Raw genomic sequence first — 24180 nt, 5'->3', positions numbered from 1 at the left:
ACAGTTAATAAAGTATGACTCACATAGTTCACATGCCCTTTCAAAGCAGAAACTGCAATGTCTGACCTTAATTATGCAAAAAGCAGGGTCATTTTGCTAAAAATTGTATTACAAAGTCACATCATGCTTCTTCTCTGATTGACACTAGAGTTCATATTTATATCAGGAAAAAATGGTCAAATTCATAAAGTGTGTTTATATTTCCCATGAGTTTTTATAAAATTTTATGAGTTGATATTAGATTATCTGCACAAAAAGAACTAAGTCAATGTTCTTTTTTTTTTTTTTGTAAAATTCAATAAAGTAAAACCAAACATACATTTAAAAAAATCAAGTAAATTTTTCATTTCTGATGTCTTTAATCCAGCAATCTTTTATATAAAATATACCATCAACCTTTTAAAAAAGATAAAACTGAAATCAAATACATTAACTCCAGAATTATGAAATGAACAACCATTCAGGTCCAAATAATAATGAACAAATGCAATGGATAAAAACTTGAGAGTTATACATATTGCATAAGTCAAGTCAGTATTGAAGGTGCTATGGTGGAGAACGTTAGCTGTTCACCGTTCTTCCGTGGTAATAAAACTGTGCCAGTCACACGGTGGTTCACCTAGACCACAGGTCCCAGGCTCCTTTGCATGCAGGCAAGAGTACATGAGTTAGATCATGCCAGTTGAGTCTGACCGGAGGGATATGTGCTACCTTCTGAGGCTAGGGCTGCAAAATGTGGTTACACATTCCTCCATAATCTTTCTCTTTCCTGTTAGCAGGAAAACGGATACCTGTTGTCAGCTTTAGCCTTAAAGAAGAGGACAACACCCTAGGCAATGGCAGAAGTGCAAAATGGAAGTAATCTGGGTCCCTGCAGGACCATATGGAACAGAGGAACAAGCCAATCTGATCATCAGGGCTGTGACATGAAAGAAACTGTGTTTTTTAAAAGCCAATGTTATTTTGTCACAGAGGTAGAATCTTATCCCTAATCAAGACAAAAATTGCTACTGGAAGTCAGGCCCTGCTAATAACTAAACAAATAACTAAATTACATGGCACCGGTTTACTGGATGGATACTAGGTGGTCAGTAAAATGTATTTCAGGCTAGGAATCTTGTGATTTTTCTCATGTTGTAGCAAAACATTTGCTAGATTTATCATGTGTTCTAATTTAAAAGGTACACCATGTGACTATGGAACCTTTCTAGGTGAAGCAACAGAAGAGAGTCAAAATTTTAGTACATATTGACAGCTGCTTACTGCTTTTAGTAAGGTATTTTAAGAAAGTGATGAGGTTAAGCAAAAATTAGTTATGCCCACTGTTGGAAGCAAACAGAGTGCCTAGATATTTGGGACCTCACAGGTATAGGGAAGCTAATTATTTCTCTTTACCAAACAGCAAGATCTAAAATTATTGCTAGTCACAACTTTTCTCAAAGACTGCGCAATAAGGAAAATAAAGAAAGGGGGCGAAAAAAGGTCCAGTCCTGGAATAAAGATGGAATTGAGGATACTATATTCCTATACAAGACTATTATTTCAGATGACTTTGAGATAGCAGTATTAAAATGAAGTGGAGAACCAATGAACTTATTTTCAAAACAGAAGTAGAGTCACAGACATAGAAGACAAACTTACGGTTACCAGGGGGTGGAGGGGAGGGATAAATTGAGATTGGAATTAACATATACACACCACTCTATATAAAATACATAACTAATAAGGAGCTACTCTACAGCACAGGGAACTCTACTTAATACTCCCTAGTGGATTATATGGGAAAAAAATCTAAAAAAAAGAGTGGCAATATGCATAACTGATTCACTTTGCTATACACTTACTTGTACATTGTAAATCAACTATACTCCAATAACAATTTTTTAAAACCTTGTAAATTAACCTAATGTTCTATACTGTATGGAACATTTTACAAATAAATAAATTTTCTAAATTTGGCCAAAAAAATAAAATGAGGTAGAGAATCATGACTCTAGAAATAAAGACAAGAAATAAAGGAGGGTTAAAATTTTTATGTCCAGAAAATAAATGGTGAAATAAATATGAAAGTGGCTGGCAACAAACAGGCGAGAAACCTTCCAAGGTTCTGAGGGAATGAATGTACTATCCCAAATCCGAAAGCCCAGGCAGCCAAACCAATAACTCTTCCTGCACTTAAGCTGCCTATACAGAAGGCATACCTTCCAGCATCCAATTTATCTGTGTCTTAGAGGATAATAGATAAGTAAGAACCTCCGAGATGGCAGCACTAGGGCCCACAGATGACAATGACAAGGGATTTCTCATGGGAAACAGAACCAGGGGGGCACATGGAGCAGTTAACCAAGAAATTTACTCCCAGACTTCAGCTTTCAGCCTTTGCAAGTTTTGCTCAGCAGCATTTGGTACCCACTATTGATTAGTGATTGCTGTGTATTTCCCAGTTCTCCCTTTTCTGGAACAGAGACTTTATTTATCCTGGTCTTGTTTCATCACTATATATTATGAAGAGTACATTTCTTTTCTTTGCGTTTACCAATTGTTGGACCATGAAGAGCCATCTCAGAGCCAACAAGAGCACAGCACCCAGAAGCCCGACTCTGAGGTGGCCTCAGTAACTGAACTGATTACGTATCCTCTCCTTGGCGGGGCGGGGGGCAAAGGTTCTGTGTGTGGGAAGTAGCGGCTGCAGGAACATTTGGAAGGCCAGAGGGCTGGACTGTGGCGACTGTTACCAACCTGTTCTCCCCTTCTTCTACAGTGGAGCAGCTGGGCTGTGACTAGTTATCTGGAGATTACATTTCTGGGCCTCCTTTGCAGGCCACCAACTGACTTTTCTCTTGTTGATGGATTAGGAATAAAGGGCTGTTTACCACTTCCAAATCTGGGCCTTAGATCGCGGGCATTTGCTCCCCCAGTTCTCCTTCCCTTTGCTGCCGGCTGGAACACAGATATGACTACAACCCAGCTGCAATGATGTAGCTGAGAAAGACACCAGAGTAAAGTGGAGCAACAAGATGGAAAGAATTCAGTGCATCAAAGACCTCAAGCCACGTGCTAACCTATATACCACTCAACATTTTTATAATAAGCAACTGGTACTAAAGTTCTTTTATTATATCAACTCAGTCTTCATTCTAACTTCATCAATATACCTAATGGACAAATATTTAGATTTCAATTGGTTAAGTTGTACCAGTTTTAAAAATAAGGATAATAAAATCTATAATATAGAAAAAATTATACACACTTAATGTATACATTTTGATGAGTTTGGACTAAAGAATATATTGTAATACCATCACCACAATCAAGACACTAAACATATGGATCACTTCCACAAATTTCCTTGTGTCGTTTTGTGTGTCTGTGTTTTTGGGGTTTGAGGTTTTTTTTTTTTTTTTGGTGAGAATACTTACCAAAATATTCTACCCTCTTAATATATTTTAAATTATACAATATCATATTGTTAATAATATGCAATACATTATTATATTATATAATTATCTAAATTTTTGTATAATCATTATACCTCAGGTATTTAAAAAAGTAAAAATAACTGGGGAAAGCTGAACATTGAGTAGATGATATTGAAACTATTTTCACACACACTAAGTGCGATAATGATGTTACATTTAGGTTACAAAATAGAATAATTATCTTTCAGAGATAAAAACTGAATTGTTTATGGACAGAATTATATGACGTTTTGGATTTGATTTAAAATATGTCAGGAGAGTAGAATAATGGGTGGTGGTATAAATGAATCAAGATTGGCCACATGATCACAACTGTCTAAATTGGATGAACAGTATAAGGTATTTTAATATGATAGTTTAACATTATGGTTGAAATTTTCCATAATAAAAATTTTAAAATAATTTTTAAAATGATTATTAATAAGGTTGGACTGATTAAAAAATAACTATGAAAAGGTGGTAGGAGAACAGAAATATCACATGACACAAATTCACACTTCATTAAGCAGCAAAATCATTTTAAAATTTCTATCAAGCACAATAAATTAGTGCTACAGAAATGAACTGTATTTTTTTTATGGTGTAAATTTAAATAAATCTGTTTGGTGATTCTGTAACTACACAAGCTTGATAAGCATATTACATATGAATCTAGGTTTATGTTTTTTTAATTACTTATTTTTATACAAGTAGCAATACAAAATTATCATAAAAATAAAAAACTACAGAAACTCACAGGGAGGGGTCATTGTGAGGCTCAAATGATATGTATGTAAAAATGCTTTGCAAATAATAGTACTCTGTTCCAAAAATTTTTTAAATGCACTGTGTAAGAGATTAAACTATCATAGAAGTACATATTTTTTCAAAGGAAGAAAATCAAGTTATGAAAGTTTGAAGGAAATTTGAAGTATAATACATTTTTCAAGGGACCACTCTAACTACCACAGTTACTCCATATACATGAACGGAAACAGTGTGTTGTTTTTTTTTTCCTTTTCTTTGAACTTCTAGTTAACTATTAATTTCAGTCTTAGAAGAGTCCAGCCAGGGGTCAGAATATCTTACATTTCAACAATCCTTAAATATTTAACTTTTTCTAATCATTTTCTTTAAGACACCTAAAGAATAAAGCAGATAAACTTTGATATTAATAAAATTCTTGAAATTACTAATATAAAACTCTTTTAAAATAGAGCACATTACAATGATATCAAATTCAGCACTGATACCTCTAAACCAAAACAAGCACCACCACCATTAATTGAGAAGTTACTACATGCCAGGCACTATTCACTAATCATGAATAGTTATAACCATTACTGGGCTTCCCTGGTGGCTCAGACGGTAAAGAATCCGCCTGCAATGTGGGAGACCTGGGTTCGATCCCTGGGTTGGAAAGATCCCCTGGAGGAGGGCTTGGCAACCCACTCTAGTATTCTTGCCTGGAGAATCCCCATAGACAGAGGAGCCTGCTGAGCTACAGCCCATGGAGTCGCAAAGGGTCAGACACGACTGAGCGACTAAACACACAAGGCAGTAGTATGCTTAACTTCATTCAGCAGATGAGGAAAATGAGGTACAGACATGTCAATGAGGTAAATACAGTTTTTAAGAAAGAGACAAGTCTTCCTTCTTCCATTTCTCCTACCAGTCCCCAAGCATACACATGGTATTTACAGCTCCTTGAGAACAAGGTTATGGTTTATTCATCTTTGAACTCTCAATATCTCGCATCTTGGCCTGGAAATACTGGCTGAATGAATCTTTTTAAGCTGTACAATCTACCCAATTTCAAACTTCAGTAAATAAAAAATTCATAACATTCTGTTTCTCCATGGATTACATAAACATATGCATGTTAAACTCTGAAATTAATTTAAATGCCCAGCCATTTTAACAAAGATTTATGTCCAACTGAAACCTTTGCTTACCTGCATCATGAAGTGCGGTTCTTCCCTGCAGGTCTACATGTTCAGTGGGACAATTGTACTGTTAAAACATATAAATTTAGTCATGTAAGGAAGTTTTATTTTCAAATTAAATATCATGATTCAAATGAACAGCTGTTACTTCATCTTAAAAATATTGCATTTATCAAAAACTCTAAAGAGTACTATACAAGTCATAAATATTTTGACATGTGACAAATATAATAACATTGTACTATAAATTTAACAGTATTCCAGCAAACAGGAAAACATATGGTATATTACAATAGCATGGAATATAGAAATGGCTATTGTTTGGGTTTTGCTTTTTTTTTCTGTAGCAGTTAAAACTTGAACAATTGAATCAGAAAAAAACAAATGAGCTCTGCTGTGAAACTCAGTAGCAAACATGTTCAAGGAAACATGTGACTAGACTTTTCAACTAAAAACTTAATCTAGCCCACTAGTTCACAGAACTTTGTGGCTGCCTGATTACAAGCTTAACTAATGATGCTATTATACAGTCTGACTTATTGGTGTTTATATAGAAACATATAGATCCTATGCTGTGCCACTTCATCTCAAGTCATATACCAGACCACAGAAAATTCCAGTCTCTAGCTAATGTCAACAGGAAGGTCAAGTCTTTGTTGTTTATTTTTAATACACTGAGTTATGCAATTCACTTCCCTCAGAGTTTTTGCTCTTTATTGTTCACATTCTTTCACAAATGATGGAAAAAATATTATGTAAGCTAACAGTCAAAGCTAGCCTACTATTTTCTTTGATCTCAAGTTCCAAAAATGCATTGAAAACACATCTACTATTTGCAGTCAAAGTAATAAAGCCAAAGTATTAACCACTTTTACTACCTGTAGAAGTTTTTGTAGACACAGCGCATGCCCATACTTTGCAGCCAGGTGAAGAGCATTCCTTCCTAGAAAAGAGATAATTTTAAATATATGATAAGGGTTATTTTCTTCACATGTGAATTCCCCTTAAAAATGTGATTGATTTTTCCAAAATCAGTTGACAGACTACTTTATTTATAGGCATGCCTTAAGTGTGAGCTTTATTCACACTGAAGGAGGGAGGGCAAAAATCACTCAGATTGGTCTCTAGGCAAAGCATCCAGAGCAGAAAGAACACAGACAAAAACAAAAAAGACATATGTTGGAGCTGGAATCAGCACAATACACGTACAAAGTTTTATGAGTTCTGAAAAGGTATGGTTAGTAAAAAATTTCTAAAAATAAATATTCTGCTTCAATGGAAAACACACACACGTGTGTGTATATGTGTGTGTGTGTGTAATAAATAGTTTTTTGTTCATTCAAAGCTGGCAAGCAAATAAAGTTTGGTCTTCAATTAAGAATTTGATGTACCTTTAGGTAAAGATTTACCTCACTAACTCATCTGTGATGTCTCTCTTTCTCTCCCTCCTTGCCTTCCATTTCCAAACAGAATGCTGTTAACAGCAATGCATTTATTTGTCCACACATGAAGTCACAGGATAAAACATTAAAGTTGTTAAGGAAACTCTCTGCTCTAGGTCAACTCCCATATTTCACTGAGTAACAAAGTATAAGCTCAGAGATACACAAATTGCAAAGGATCTCAGAGAACTGAGAATGATTGTCTAGATGAACGGAAAACTAAAACATTCACTAAGAAAAGTGATAGCTATATTCAAACGCTTAAAATCTATCCTGTGATATGCAAACAAACATATGCTATAGTATTTTAAAAGACAGACATAGGTATGACTAAGTTTAAGCAGAAGGCCTGTCTAGAAGAAATACTTGTTTATAAATACAGCTAGCCAAACAGACCAGGTCTCCTCATGAGGCATAACGGTTAAGAACACAGACTCTGACTGTGACTCATACACTGAAGGACCCTGGCACATCACTTAACAACTCAGTGCCTTGCAGGCTCACTGGCTTGATGTGAGGATAAAATGAGTTAGTACATGTAAAGTGCTTAGCAGAATAGCGTCATCTATTATCATGTTAAAAAAAGCATCATCTATTCTTGTTATGATCACTACTGGTGATGCTGTTATGAGGTAATTAGTTCCCCAACAAGTCTAACCAAAGGCCAAATGACCTCAGAACAGCAAGAATTTACATACTGAATAGAACATGCATCTGTGCTAAGTCGCTTCAGTCACACATGACTCTTTGTGACCCTATGGACTGTAGCCCACCAAGCTCCTCTGGCCGTAGAATAATTCTCCAGGCAACAATACTGGAGTGAGTTGCCATGCCCTCCTCCAGGTGATCTTCCCGACCCAGGGATCAAACCCACATCTCCTACGGCTCCCGGCATTGCAGGCAGATTCTTCACTGCTGAGCCGTGAATAGCATATAAGTATAAATTAAATGGCCCCTATAGATTCCCTGAAGTCTGAGATTTTAGAATCCTATAACACTACCAAGACAAGCCCTAGACTTCAGGTCTCCAGCTGCTAATCTGTTCACTCATGCTTTCCGCTACATTGCCCTCTCCCCAACAATATCTCAACTAATTAGAAACCAAGTTAAGGCCTTCTCTCTGAAAATCACATTTAAGTCCGACTGAGAGCATTGGGGGCAGGAGGAGAAGGGGACGACAGAGGATGAGATGGCTGGATGGCATCACCGACTCGATGGGCATGAGTTTGAGTAAACTCCGGGAGCTGGTGATGGGCAGGGAGGCCTGGCGTGCTGCGATTCATGGGGTCGCAAAGAGTCGGACACGACTGAGTGACTGAACTGAACTGAACTGAGAGCATTATCAGTGGACAATGCTTGTCTTCTCTGCACTAACTATGGAGGCAAACATACCTGCCGTGTCACTGGTTGTAATATCAACTCCATGTAAAAGGATGGCATTCAAACACTCAAGATTTCCCTTTGAGGCTACAACATGAAAGCTAAACAAAAAGAAGATTTTGTTATGCCATGGAAACTACCCAAGGTCAACTTTAACGTTACATTCATGTCATCTTATATTCAATACTCCTACATACAAACACGTACACACATGCGTTTTAAAGGCTACACTAAACACTACATATTTAATACAAGAAAAAAAGAAACTTATTTCACATTATTGAAAAACTCATTTTAATCCAAATTTATGTCACTACCCCTGTAGTTTATCATTTCAATAACAGAGGCACTGGGGTTTAGACCTTAAATGCACTGAAAATTTTCTATCAGATTATTTTACTTAATTTCAAATATACGGAAACTGCCAAAACAAATGAAGATACCACAGAATGCTAAGGCTAAAGAGAAATCAAAACACTTATCCAGCTCTTTAGAATTATCATATTAAAGCTGGCATAGAAAACTTTTCAAAACAAGCTAAGCTATACTTGAAAGCCACAAAAGATCTGGCATCATCTTCTTCCCCCAAAGTACTACCACATAATTCCTCCTTTCACTCAAGAGATCTGTGTGACTGGTTGAAATTTCACATAAACAGGCAGAATTGAACATGTTTTCTAATAAGGTAAGTAAAGACTACTTAAAAACATAACTTTAAGTCATCAAGTATTCAAGAAACAGGATAAAATATCCCATTGTTTCTTTGATCATCTAATACTTTTTCTTAATGAACAAACACAGAAATATTTTGTGTGCATTAAGAACTGATACTGTACGTAAATACAGTAGGACTTGTTGGCAAAGGACACTGAACTCAGGCCATAAACAAGCACAGTAACCACTGTGAAGATGCCAGGAGATGAAGGCTCAGCAAGGCACCTGGATACAGACACACTGCACACCCGGCAGCAGGGCTCTTCCCTCACCATGCCACTTAAAAATTTTACATTTTCCCACTCCCTGAAACCTTAGTACTCCTAGCTCCCGCATCCCTGCCTTCATTATTTTAAATATAACTATGCATTTTCTAATATACATAAATTCAAATTTTATTTTCTTTATGGTCTATTAATCTCCTCTAAGAAATCAGGGATTCTTGGCTGTTCTGCTTCCTATTATATTTCCAGAACCAATTAAAGTACCAGACAGATGTGTTGTTTTTTAGTCACTAAGTTGTGTCAGACTCTTTTGCGACCCCATGGACCGTAGCCCACCAGGCTCCTCTGTCCATGGGATTTACCAGGCAAGAATACTGGAGTGGGTTGCCATTTTCTCCTCTAGAGGATCTTTCTGATCAAGGGATCAAACCCGTGTCTTCTGCATTGGCAGGTGGGTTCTTTACCACTGAGTCACTTGGGAAGCTCACCAGACAGATGATGGACCCTCAATACTTGAATAACTGAATGCTTAGGAACAAAATATAGAGATACCTTGCAAATTCATTTTCAGATATTAAATTATGCCTACATTAGCATCATGATGAATATAAATGCAAACTAGAGACTGAGCACTACTAAGTAAAGTAAATCAGGTTTGTGTACAGTTTAAATGAGAGAGAGAGATACTTCTGATAAAAAGAATATACTGTTCTTAAAAGTCAGGTAAGTTCTCCTTATAGTAGAATTAAACTGCTATAAGGCTGAGGGTCTCAATTCTATCTGCAACACTGAAGTGGGGAATTATATTATGCAATGCACTGAGAACTTTTTGAGGAATGATAATTTCCTTCAAGCAAAGGTTTTTCACCTTCAAACAACTTTGGAGATCTCATTCTTTGTCTACCTGTTTTCACTTCTTAGGCTCACAAAATTTGAAAGACTTCTTTCTCCAAAATAACTTAGCATTATACTGATGATGCACTAAGAGGGCAGAAATCAGAGCAAATCTATAATGCATTATTAATATGGGTGTGCTATAAATAGTAGATGTGCTTCAGAAAGAAGATATATCAATCATTACACTGTATGCAGAGTTGCGAGGGAAATCTGGAAAACTGCTTTATAGAAATATGCTTTTTCAATTAAAAAATCAACTTTTTCTTTTTAAAAACAAGACAAGTATTACTACTATAATTGGAGATCCAGGTAATTTGGACAGTCCCCACCTTTAAAGACAACCAGAAAAGCATACAAAATAAGAAATCTGCCTGAAGGTATCAGTGAGCTAACAAGATAGTGAAAAATTACTAATACAGTATGCAGGGAAGCACAGAGGCCCAGAGAGGTGAACTTGGAATATGGGGCTACTTTTTCTCTAGGAGCATTTGCTGGTTAGAGAGAAAAGAACTGAGAGGTTGAACAGTACTTTTGACAGCCTGAGGGGAAGGCGAGTCAGGAACTGGAACCCACAGCTCTCCAGGAGGCAATAGGGATTCTAGGTGAACCTGCCCCATTTTGTATTGGCAAAGGGCTACATCCCTGGGAAAGAGGTGACCAGGAATAAAATAGATTCTTCTAATGACTATCACAAAGCCTCAAATATCTCATTTTTGAAACTGTATAGAGATCAAGAGGGGCTTTGGTGATGGCTCAGATGGTAAAGAATCTGTCTGCAACGCAGGAGACTGGGTTTTATCCCTGGGTCGGAAAGATTCCCTAGAGAAGAGATTGGCTACTCACTCCCATGTTCTTGCCTGGAGAATCCCACGGACAGAGGAGCCTCGAGGGCTGCAGTCCATGGGGTTGCAAAGAGTCAGACATGATGGAGTGACTTATACTTTCACTACAGAGATCAAGAAGGACTTGTCAATTTTGCCTTAAATTTCAAAAATTAAGAACCAAAAAAAAAAACCATTCAAAATTAAACTATTTTTATAACTATAGAAAATATATATTTGTAGTATGTCCTGTACTTGACTAAATATAAAATGCTTTAATTAAGAAACACTTTGTGTGTGAATAACAAAAGGAAAATATTTTACCCTATGAATCCTAGAAAGAATTCTACTTCTATAGTGAATACCTCAAAAACTTACACTACTCAAATATGTCATAAACTAAAACTCACAGTTCATCATAAACTAAAGTCCACAGTTCATCATATTATACCAGATTTGCATAACTCTATTAATATAAGTAATTTCCCTCAAAATTGAACCTTAGATCAAAAAAGTCTGAACAAAATCTCAAGTAACCATTCATCCAAAACATTCAAAGCATGGGCAGACAAAACTGAAGAAATAAGGTTTCACTGAAGATTTTCATTGAACTTTTAAAATCATGGCACTCGGGGAAAAAATACGAAAAACAATTTTGATATTAAATTTTTACTATTTATACTGCGAGTCCTATAAATGGCTTAAAATTTAGCAAAAATAGAAGCAGGACTCAAAATAACCAGTTTCTGTAGCTATCAAATTGCCTACTTTACAAAACTGAAACAGTACAAAAAATTGGGACTCCTCAAACTTCAATGTTCTTATAAACAAAGTCATGCTCTGCTATTTTTACTATATTTTTGTATCTAAGCATTCTAAGATAGTAACCTACATCAAACATTAACTATTTACTTCCTAATATTCATTTCTATATTTAGTATCTAGTTTCCAGTATTCTAAAAAAAAAAAAAAAACTCATCCAAGTATAAGGCAGACAGGAATTTAAGGAAATGAGACTTTTCACCTCTAACTTTGGAAGGTTTCCCAGATAAGGTCTGAACTGCTGTATTTATAGAGGATAGTAACAGAATCTAGATCTACCCTTTAACCCAACTGCTCCCTATCCTCAACATGAAGGGAAATGATGAAGACTAGGAAGAGGTAGAAGAAAAGATACCTGGTTTATAAGCATATAGGCAAGCCAGCAGCCTTCAGTAACACAAAACAAAAGGGCAGGATCACTGCCTATATCTCCCTAAGTCACACTAGTTATTCTGCCTCTCTGTTGTCCTAGACATCTTCATTTAAATTAACTACCCCAATACAAAAAATGGATTGGGGTTAAGGGGAAAAGGCAGTGTAATTTATAGAACTCTTCCAAAATAGAAAACTTGGGTTTATATCCCAGACTGTGACTTTTAATGAGACTAGACCCCAAGTTATTTAGCCTCTGTAAACTTCTTCCTACTTCTTTCAGAGGGCCACTGTGAGGATCAAAGATGATAAGGAGTATTAAAAAAAAAAGCTTATAAAACAAAATTGCACCAAATAACCCAGGTTGTGATTTGCCATAGGGCCCAAACAACTAGACCACTGGGTGGTATTCTAGTATTCTCTCTCTCACTTTGAAAATCTTTCATATTGAGGACAATTATTAGTCCAAATTGATGAAAGTGATGTCTGAAAGATTTTAGAGTGTGGGTTTTGATAAAAAAATTTTTTAATTACATGTTGATAACCGTAATTCACAAATTTCATTTGTGTGCCAAGGGTGTACCCTTGAGAGAATTACCACGAGTAATACTCACGCAGATCTGCCTTCCACATCTAGCTTGCCTGGATTGACTCCCTTTTTAGCAAGGATTGAGGACACTTTTTCTACATCTCCCCTTTCTGCTGCTTTCATCAATCGGTCATCATATTTGTTCCAATCTGCTGCTTGCTACAATAAAGAAAAAAGAAAGTAAACATAGCATACTATATACTATATTAGTATGGCTCTCCAAAGAAGGGGAAACAAGAGAAGGGAAAACAGTGCTGTATAATACATCACTGGGTTCCCAAATGTATCTCAAATTCCTTTCTCCTCACTATTCTAACTTGATGAAAAGAGCCTTTCCAAAACACACAACATACAAGAAATAATTTATATATTATATATTTGAGAAAAAGGGAATTTCTCATGTTTTCTGCCCTGTTTTCTTTGCCTTCAGAGCAAAGAAAGGAAAGGAATTAACTGTTGCATACCTGCCATGTGCCAGGTATAAATTACTGGAACAACTCTAATAAACTAGATTTATCATCTCCATTTAACAGATGAGAAAAATCAAGGCTCCAGGGATATTAAATGACTTAACAGGCCAAGCCCAATTATGACTTCTCATGACTTCCCAAATCAGTGTGCTTGTTTTCCTGTTCTATAATTCAAGCTTTTGAAATTGGCTCTGGTTACCTATCACCCAAGACCTTCAGAGGCAGTGAAATTCTGTACACATTTAAGAACACCCACCCCTCTCCCCCCAGCATCACTTGCTTAAAAGGTACTATTGGAAATATAATTATAGAAGCAAATTGTACACACATACATGCAATTAAAAAAGCAATCCATTATGCTTATATATTAGGATAAAAAGAAACATCTACATAGAAAAAAATTTTTTTAAACTCTAAAAATATTAACTACTTAAAAATCCTAAAATTATAGGATCAGAGATGACTTTCATTTTCTTGCTTCTTTACATTCAACATATACTGCTTTTTATAAAAAAAAAAAAAGATGTTTGATTTCAACAAAAACAGTGCATATGTATTTCAAAGGAACAGTAAAGGTAATTTTTTTAAAAATAGAAACATATCAAATGATATAATTTTATCAAGATTATCAAGTTTTAATTAGAGAAAATACATTCAAGACATCAGATATTCTGAAGCCAATAACTTTAACCTTTTCTTAGTAAATAGAAATGTAGAACTCAGAACTAAAATATACATTAAACAAGTAAGGTTTTAGCCTTTTAAAATTCTATACAGTAAACTTATTGCTAAATTCTTCTTTGCTAAGTCCAATATCATTTTTAGAACAAAAAATAATGTACATATCTTTCACTTATCTTACAAAGCAATTCTTATGTCCACAAATACAATAACAAAATCTCTGGAGGAAAAAATGAATCACTTTATATAAAGCATGTCCTCTAAACATTTGAGCAATAGGATTATTTTATATCTACTCTCCTCTAAAACAAAACTAAAAAGTAACCAATTTTCTAGCTAAATAAATAATGTATTCATTAAATACTTGAAGTGAAAAATATAAAAACTGAATATGAAAAAAGATAAATTAAAATTTTAACCCACCAATGAAATGTAACATTTCAATGGAATCTGGTTCAAGTATCTACACAGACTTCAGAATTGCTGTCTGCAGTCAAATTTGGAGATGAACTACTTCCTTCTAACTTGAAAAGTTCAAATTATCAACTATGCTCTGAGTCCTATGAGCTCTACTTACTGCCTCAATCTAAACAACCCTTTCGGCTTCCCCTTTCTTTAGCTTTAAAACAAAACAATCAGTGTGCTGGCTCTAATTTGGGGAGTGGTAGTAGATGCAGGCTTTGTGATTTCAAATGCCTAAGGGATTAAGTCACGTTTAGCACACAAACCCTTGCTCTAAATTGATTAGTTTACCCTTGCAGTTAGAACAATCTCAATTTTATTTCCAAGTAAACTAGCTGGTGGAAAAAGGAGCTATTTAAAACACTAGAACAATTGCAAAATCCGAAAGTAAGGCTCTTTAAAAGATAACTAAATAAGATTAAAGTCTGGTATTAATCCGGTGATTTTTCAGTTCTACTCTACCAAGCACTCTGGCCCACTGTCAGTTAACAGAAATACTGCTGAATTACTAAAATTCTATTATGAGCTTTTTGAATCCAGAAAAAGAAACAAGCACTTTTGTTTTCGATCACTAGCCCCAGTCTGCTAATCAAATAAACCAGAGAGAATAGAATAAGACAAAGAAACCAAATTTTTTTAAAGGTAGTACATTTTAAAAGAACACAGTTCAGAAAGCCTGGCCAAGACTCTTTTGTTTCACTGACTATAGGGATACCTACTCTGTTCTTAGGAGCACAAGAAAACCAACAGCTCATCATAGACAGGATTTAGTTTCTTGTTGCTAACAGCAAATTAGTTCACATTAAGTTACAAATCACTGTGGCTCACAGAGCGAGCCCTCAGAGAAACTCCTAACTAGTGACTCAGTCCTTCTTCTTACAGCTCTTCCTGTTCTGCAATCTTCATGCTGCACTACGCTTAGCTTGGATCTCTAAGGATATTTTCTTCGTCTTCGGAATCCTTCTCCGCCTTCATAACGCTTGAAAATTATCTTCCTTGCAGCGGCAGCACTTGATTAAGAGCAGCCCCAAATCAGGTACTGTAACTCCTCCTATTTGTTATTCTTTAGAAGCTGTCTTTCACCGCCTTCCCTTTTCGGGGACTCCACTGGAAAGCCGGAACAGCACTCTACATCCTGCCGCCTCAACACTGCGGCACAGACCAGCGCCGGTGCACAATAAAGCTGTCCACATCCGAATCATCCCCGAAAACAGTGTGAAGACTGCCTCCCATTGGTCAGGATCTATTTTAGATTCCATAGGCCTTGACAGCTGAGTGACAGATAGAGAAGAGCAGCTAAGAATATACTGCAAATGCATGCTTCTCCTCTGAGTAATAAACTTAAGGTCTGCGAGGGAAAAATGACTCAAACACATTGTAAAACATGCTTATTATATCAAAGCAACTTGCGTGACATTACAACAGTATTGTTAACAGACAAATTTGGTTATTCCCACAAAAAAATATTTTAAACCAGTTTCAGTCTTAGGATCGTCTAAACAGAAGTTATAATAACCTTGATAAACAGAATATAAAATTCTATTTTTGGCAAACAGAATCACACTTTAATTTAAGGAAACACACACACACACAGAAACATGTTCAGATTTTTCTCCATTTTCCTTGTACCCCTCTCAGTCTCGTTCTGCATGCAACCAGGTTTCCGCTTACAACCGCTGCCAGCCTGTCTCCTAACATGTTAAATGAGAAGAGCAAAGCACTGCCAAGACATTAAATAGTCTGCATTATGATGAATACTTTTCAACAAATTTTAAATTTAACTCACTGCTCTTAATTTCCAAGTTTAGCACCCTGCCTGATATAGCAAGTAAATATTTTATCAGTGGAAAATCAAATTATCTGGATTCAGGGATTTTAAAACACAAGTAAGATGATTAAATATTAAAGGAAGCAAATGTATATTAATCACTGAGCTAGACTGTAAATAAAACTCCACCTGAGGACAAAGTAAACACCCTCTCCACGTTCTCCTCCGTGATGTTTAACCTCCTTGTACCACAACATCCCTTACATTATCAAGGACGGTGACAAATTTCCACAAGCTCCAGGGATTTTTTTCTGTTCTAGTTCCCCCATTAACACAAGAGTAATTTACACTTCTTCCAAAAAGTCAGATTTGGGAAAACCATTTCATGGGAATGAAAAACAGCCCAACACGACTGTTTACAGGAGGAGGTAAGGGCTATACTACAGATCATGCCACCAGCTAAACTCTGTTATGAATATCATCAAGAAATCCATTTCCTACTATGTAAAATATTAGGGACATATTCTAAGATATATAAGATCACATACCATAATGTATTATTTTTGAAACAACTTTTTTTTTTCCCCAAATCACGTTAGACATCACAATGGATTCTTGGCTGGACCCAGAGACTCTGCCCACTCAATTCCACCCTTCTTCAGGGAAATCTGGGTGGGATAGAACTCACGTCCTATCCTTTGGTTAACAAAGCAAGCACATTCTTTCTAGAAATAGGACAGCAAAGGCAAAGGAAATAAAAAGAAAGGAGGAAATCTGCAAGAAGTAATAAAAGCCATATATGGAGCTGTCTTGTGCTAATAACCAAGGCTCAGGAGACAGGATGTATGGACTCTCCTAAACTGTGGCTATCCTGAACCTCCTCTGTTCCTCAGTCTCCTTTTCCTACTCTCTCTCTCTCTCCTCCTCAGCTGTTTCCCGAGAGCTCAAGACAAATTCCCATCTCTGCTGCCCCCTGTGCCAATGAGGTTCTTCCCCTACCTTCATTCTAGTTCTTAAACATCACTTCCTCAGAGAACTTCTCAAATACTGTATCTACAGCACCAGCCCATGCTACCCTTGCCACTCTTTATCTTTCTGCCCTGTTTCATCCATCTTCATGATACTTATATCAGTATCTGCCAGTATATCATATGTTTACCCATTTATTAGCCTACTTCCTATTTCTGGTATTTACTTCAAAAATAATCAAAATAACCAGGGGGACAGACTGAATTCAACAGCACATTGAAAGGATTATACACCATGACACCACATACACCAATGCAGGAGACACGGGTTCAATCCCTGGTCTGGGAAAATCCCACACGGCCATGGAGCAACTAACCCTATACGCCACAACTGCTGAGCCCTGCATGCCTGTGCTCCGCAAGAGAAGCCATGGCAACGAGCAGCCCCTGCACTGCAGCCAGAGAAGAGCCCAAACAGCAGTGAAGGCCCAGCAGAGCCAAAAATAACTAAATCATAACAAAGGAGGAAATCACCTCAACACAATAATAGTTACATATGAAAAGCACACAGGTATCATCATATCCAATGGTGAAACACCTCCTCTAAGATCAGGAACAAAACAAGGATGTTCACTCTCACTACTTTTATTCAACAAAGTATTAGAAGTTCTACCCAGAACAACTAGACCAAAAAAAAAAAAGGAAATAAAAGGCATTCAAATTGGAAAGGGAGGAACAAAATTATATCTGTTTGCAGATGACATAATGTTACATGTTGTTCTTTGTTCTTTAGTTGTTAAGTTGTATGCAACTCTTTTGCAACCCCATTGGACTGTAGACTGCCAGGCTCCTCTGTCCATAGGATTTCCCAGGAAAGAATATTGGAGTGGGTTGCCATTTCCTTCTCCAGGGGATCTTCCTGACCAAAGATCAAACCCATGTCTCCTGTGTTAGCAGGCAGATTCTTTATCACTGAGCCACCTGGGAACCTGATATTATATGCAGAAAATCCTAAAAATTCCACAAGAATAAAAAATTTAGACCTAATCAATGAATTCAGCACAGTTAGAAGTCGCTCAGTCGTGTCCAACTCTTTGCGACCCCATGGACTGTAGCCCACCAGGCTCCTATGTCCATGGGATTTTCCAGGCATGAATACTGGAGTGGGTTGCCATTTCCTTCTCCAGGGGATCTTCCCGACCCAGGGATCAAACCCGGGTCTCCTGCACTGTAGGCAGACGCTTTACCGTCCAAGCTACCAGGGAAGCCCATACCAGGGGTAAATCCTATACAAAAGCAACGCACAACAATTATGCTTCTACATGCACTAACGAGGAGCAATCCAGAAATTAAACTAAGAAAACAATACCACTTACAATGGCATCAAAAATAATACAATAATTAGGACTAAACCAATAAAGTGAAAGACTGGTATACCAAAGACTACAAAACGTTGTTGAAAGAAATTAGAGAAGATACAAATAAATGGAAAGACAGAGCATGTTTGACTGGAAGATTTACTATCGTTAATGTCACTACTACTCAAAGCAATTCACAGATTCAATATAATCTCTACCAAAATCCCAAAGGCTTTTTTTTTTTCAGAAATAGAAAAATTCACCTTAAAATTCATATTGACTTTCAAGGGAACCCAAATAGCCAAATAATCTTGAAAAAGAAAAAGTCTGAGGTCTCACCTGTTCTGATTTCAAAATATGTTACAAGGTCACAGTAACCAAAACAGTATAGTACTGTCATGAAAACAGACACACAGATCACTGGGCTTCCCCGGCGGCTCAGACGGTAAAGAACCCACCTGCAATGCGGGAGACCTGGGTTGGACCCCTGGGTTGAGAAGATCCCCTGGAGGAGGGCATGGCAACCCACTCCAGTATTCTTGCCTGGAGAATCCCCATGGACAGAGAAGCCTGGTGGGCTACAGTCCATGGGGTCGCAAAGAGTCAGACATAATTGAGCGACTAAGCACACACACAGCACAGATCAATGAAACAGAATAAAGAACCAGAAATAAACCCTAATATATAAGGTCAAATGATCTTCAACAAGGGTGCTAAGACCAGTTGATGGTGAAAGCACAGTCTCTTCAACAAATTCTGTTGAGAAAACTGGATATCCATGTGCAAAAGAATGAAGATGGACCCTTATCTTACACTATATAGAAAACTTAATTCAAAATGATTAAAGACTAAATTTAAAGACCTAAATTTAACATTCAAATATAAAACTCCTAAAAGAAAATACAGGGAAAAGCTTTATGACTTGGGATTTAACAGTAATGTCTTATATATGACAACAAAAGCACAGGCAACAAAAGCAAAAATGGAACTACATACAACTTAAAAACTCCTGTACAAAAGACACAGAATGAGAAAATATTTCCAAATCATGTATCTGATAAACAGTTAATAAGGAGACTATATAAAGAATTGTAACTCAATTATAAAGAAACAAATAACCCAATAAAAAATGGGCCAAGGACTTAAATCAACCTTTCTACAAAGATGATATATGAATGACCAACAAGCATATAAAAAGATGTTAAACATCATTAAATTAGAAATACAAATCAAGTCATAATAACATATCACTTCACACCCATTAGGATGGCTACTATCAAAAAATTAGAAAATGATAAGTGCTGCTAAGGATGTGGAGAAATCTGAACCCTTCCCACAGATGGTGGAAAAATTTGAACCCTTCCCACAGTTGGTGGGAATGAACATGGTGCAACCACTACAGAAAACATGATGAAGATTCCTCAAAAAATTAAAAATAGAACTACCATACAATCCACTAATCCTTTTTCTGGGTATATATCTGAATGGATTTAAAGTAGAGTCTCAAAGAGGTATCTGCACACCCATGTTCACTGTAGCATTATTCACAATAGCCAAGAGGTGGAAGCAACTCAAATGTCCATTGATGGATGAATTGATAAACAAAATGTGGTATATACATGCAATGGAATAGGAATCAGGCATAAAAAGGAAGGAAATTTTTCACATGTTACACCACAGATGAATCTTAACTTTATGCTAAGTGAAACAAACTCCAGCCCTCCAAAGACAACTACTGTATGATTCCACTTATGAGGTATCCAAAGTAGTCAAATTCAGAGAAACAAAACATAGAATGGATTAGGGGAAAGAGGGAAACGGGGAGTTGCTATTTAATGAATATATTTTAGCATTTCAGATTTATAAGATGAAAATTTTCTGGTGATAATTTGCACAACAGTATGAATATACTTAACACTACTGAAATGTTCACTTAAAAATGGTTAAGATGGTAAATTGTCTGTGCTTTTTACCACAATTAAAAATAAAACAAAAGAAATGCAATCTCACAATATCATTAGCATGCTTTATATTAATTAATAAACTTTTAAAAACAAAATTAAGAGGGTGAAGATACAGATGAAATGAGATTGACCACAGGTCAATAATTGTTAAAGCTGAGTTATAGGTTCATCAGGGGTTTGCTATGCTAAACTATTCTCTAAACTTCTGTGTTTCATGCACTTTTGACACTTGGTCCAATAAATTTGGTTGATGCATACATTTCTAAACTATATTACATGCCTCTTACCAAGGCCCTTCATTAAACTGGCAGGAAACACAGTATATCCTTTCCACTCAGTCCTCTCTGGATTAAAATGAAGCCATTTTCATTCACAGCCATATACTTACAAGATAAGTCCTGTGCTACTGAATGAAAGCATTCTGAAAAGAAGCAATTTAAAAAAAAAAAAAGCATTAAATGTTTACCACATATTATAATAAATATATTTCTGTACTTCAGTACTGTAATATTTGAAAAGAAGCTATTCATTAAACTCAGAATGTACCAAGCCAACACATCTATGGTAAAAATCAAAATACAGTTGTTTCTAGAGAATAAATAAAACATTCTAACACAAAGTATTCTAGGTAGACCTAAAGAGATGATATCTTTAAACACTAAATCACCATAAAGAAAATCACTTAAAAGTTTTGACAGTGATTTCCTCATATTAGCATGAACTGCAAATTCACAACTTTTCAGAAATTAAATGAAATTTTTAAAGTATTTAAGTAATACATCTCTAATGTAGAAAATCTATAATACATTTAACTTTACATATAAAAATAGAAATTCCACCATGCAGAAAAAAAAATTACTAAAAATTTTGTATACTAACCTCTAATTTCTTCTCTGTTAAAAGGTCTAGTCAAGATTTTTAAATGTAAATGAGTCCAACAGTTGCTTCATTTATTCAATATTTAGGATAAAAGGTCTCTTGAGAAGTACTTTATAGAAGCAAATAAGCAAGTAGACTTTAAAATATATGCAAATTCATATAAAGTATTTATATATTTAAGGGGTAGACTCAACAGATCACAGGTAATATTATTTGAAGACCAGTTTTAGCCTAGAGGCCATTCTAGATGCTTTATCCAAAAGAGAAACATACACAAAACTTTCACAGATTACCACAAAACTTTCATAGAAAACTGCTTAAAACCAAGAAAAGTCATGCTAAACAAAAGTACCTAATTCACAGTTGTTCATCATTTTAGTGTCGCAGACCCTTTCAAGAATCAGATGAAAGGAATGGATGCTCTTTTTAAAAGTATATATAAGCACATAATCAAAATAATTTACATTTATTTTTGGAGGGTCACTGATCTCTCTACAAATATGGAATCCATGAACCCCAAGTCAAAAACCACTAACACAGATAAGGAGAAGCAGCAAAGGAGTTCTGTCTTTCATATAATACTTCTAAAATACTGAGTAACTGTCAGAAGATGGGATAATTTATTTTGTTCAGTAAAAATTTACCAAGCATTATGTGTACAGGGATATATTTAAATACTCGATTCAGGATTTAAATATACATGATCATTTGGTATATGCTACGGCACATGTCAGGTGCAGGATATAAAACAGGGAACGAAACACACAGGAGACCTGGCCTCAGGCAATTCACAGGAATAAAACCCAGTTATTTTCTTCAATTGCTCTCACAATATGAAAAAGATACATATGTAAACATGCAAATAATCATAATACAATGCTATCTATGTTCTATGCTCAGATGCTCAGTTGTGTCTGACTCTTTGTAACCCCATGGACTGTTGCCCGGCAGGTTCCTCTGTTTATGGGATTCTCCCAGCAAGAATACTGGAGTGGGGTGTTCATACACTGCTGCAATATTACATTAATTATATGGAAGGTATAGAAGTATATAAAAAGAGAGAAAATCAGAAAAAAAAATTTGTAGAAAAAAAAGTAGATAGTTTAGCAAACTATATACTAAAAGATGAGAAGGGAGACAAGATCAGAGGCCGAACTCGGGATCTAACAAGATGGCCGGGCTGCCCCAAAAGATTATCAAGGAAACCCAGCATCTGCTGGCAAAACCAGTTCCTGGCATAAAGAGAACCAGATAAAAGCAATGCCTGTTATTTTCATGTGGTCACTGCTGGCCCACAGGATTCCCCCTTTGAGGAAGGGACTTTTAAACTTGAACGATTCCTTCCAGAAGAATACCCAATGGTGGGCCCTAAAGTATGTTTTATAACCAAAATTTATCATCCTAATGTAGACAAGCCGGGAAGAATATGTTTAGATACTGTGAATAAGTGGTCCCCAGCACTGCAGATATGAACGGTTCTGCCATGGATCCTGGCTTTGTTAAGTGCTTCCAAACCAGATAATCCATTAGCAAACAGTATAAGAGCAGTGGAAGGCCAACCAAGCCCAAGCCACTGAAACAGCCAGAGCATGACTAGGCTATATGCCATGAATAATATTTACATTGATCTGAGCATCAAGTCTGCATGACTTCTGTTCTGCCAAGACTTCTTCCTTTTTTGTTTGCATTTAATGGACACAGTCTTAAAAACATTACAGAATAAAAGCCCAGACAGCTTCAGTCCTTTGGTGATTAAATGTACATTAGCAAATCTATGTCTTGCCCTGATTCACTGCTGTAAAGCCTGAGCAGAGGCTACAAGTACCATCTGGATGTTGCAAAACATTCAAAAGCAGTGACCCCTCTCTGCTTTTATTCATTTCCCCCATCATGGTTTAAATAGAAAGCACTGTGAATAAAGGTAGTTGTCAGGGTTAGCAGCAGGGGTGCGGGTGTTATACTTTATTTTTTTGGTGGGGGAGAAAGTAGTTTTAGTTTATTTTATGAGTTCCTTTCTCCCGTCTTATGGTGATCTAACTGCATTGGGTAAAAACAGCTAGCCAGTTTTTTAGAATATGCTCTCCAGCCAAGTCTAACTTTATTTAGACCTGTAGATGGACAAGCTCTATTGTTTGAACCAAAATGGAAACATTAAACAAATATCACAGCCCCTATTAGTAACACTGTGACCCTCCTGTCAAGTGTAGAATTCTCCTTTCAAGAAAAACCTTGTGATCATTTTGTGTGGCTTGTCTGAAAACTTTTGTAAATCTTATGTTTTAGTAAAATATTTTCTAAAAAAATTATTCTAAAAATTATTCTAAAAAATAAAAATTTTTATTCTAAAAAATAAAAATTTTTATTCTAAAAAATTCTAAAAATTTTTTATTCTAAAAAATTAAATTATTTTATTCTAAATACATATTCTAAAAAAATTAAAAAGATGAGTAGAAAAATCACCAGGTTTGAAATACCACCACAAATTAGGAAATTAAACAGAGCTTGTAGACAAAGCACTTCATCATATTGTAATTAAAAAATCTGTTCACATATGACTGTCATATACACATCTGCAACCGAGGCTTCTCTAAGCTTCAGGCCCACATATTCAAATACCTTTGTGACAATTCGTCTTCAGTGTCTTAAAAGTACCTCCATGTTTCAAACTATAAACATGTTCCTCCTGAAGCTTGATCTTACTCCAACTTTCACTAACACAGTAAATGGTACTATCATCCATCTAGTTGTACAAGACGGAAATATAGAGATGTCTTGACACCTGACCCTCCTTGTTCCCCTGGTACCAAATCTCAGAGACTTTACCTCCCCATTATTCAAATCCACCTGCTCATCTCCATGTCTACCGACATCACCCTACTTCAAGTTAGCACCATCCTTCACCAGGATTACTGCATTAATGTCCTAAACAGTCTGTCCAGATTCATTCCAGCCCCTTCCCTTGTAT

General features: G+C 36.0%; 1 protein-coding gene and 1 pseudogene across 2 annotated transcripts in view; one reads left to right on the top strand and one right to left on the bottom strand.

Moving 5' to 3' along the window:
• The window catches only part of UACA (uveal autoantigen with coiled-coil domains and ankyrin repeats), an 83965-nt gene that overhangs the window by 26244 nt on the left and 33541 nt on the right, over positions 1-24180 (bottom strand). The window contains exons 1-5 of one of the 2 annotated variants that reach the window (XM_043919750.1): positions 14998-15698; positions 12691-12824; positions 8239-8327; positions 6283-6347; positions 5414-5471 (exon numbers count right to left, since the gene is read on the bottom strand). In XM_043919750.1, coding sequence (XP_043775685.1) covers positions 5414-5471; positions 6283-6347; positions 8239-8327; positions 12691-12824; positions 14998-15036 — 385 coding nt within the window. In that variant the 5' untranslated portion in view covers positions 15037-15698. Of the gene's footprint in view, positions 1-5413; positions 5472-6282; positions 6348-8238; positions 8328-12690; positions 12825-14997; positions 15699-24180 lie in introns of those variants that run through there. The other variant, XM_043919749.1, reaches the window with a different exon arrangement.
• Positions 22387-22864, top strand: LOC122704991 (annotated as a pseudogene).

Source organism: Cervus elaphus, chromosome 12, assembly GCF_910594005.1.
Source record: "Cervus elaphus chromosome 12, mCerEla1.1, whole genome shotgun sequence".
NCBI lineage: Eukaryota > Metazoa > Chordata > Mammalia > Artiodactyla > Cervidae > Cervus > Cervus elaphus.
This window is presented reverse-complemented; position numbering and strand designations above follow the sequence as displayed.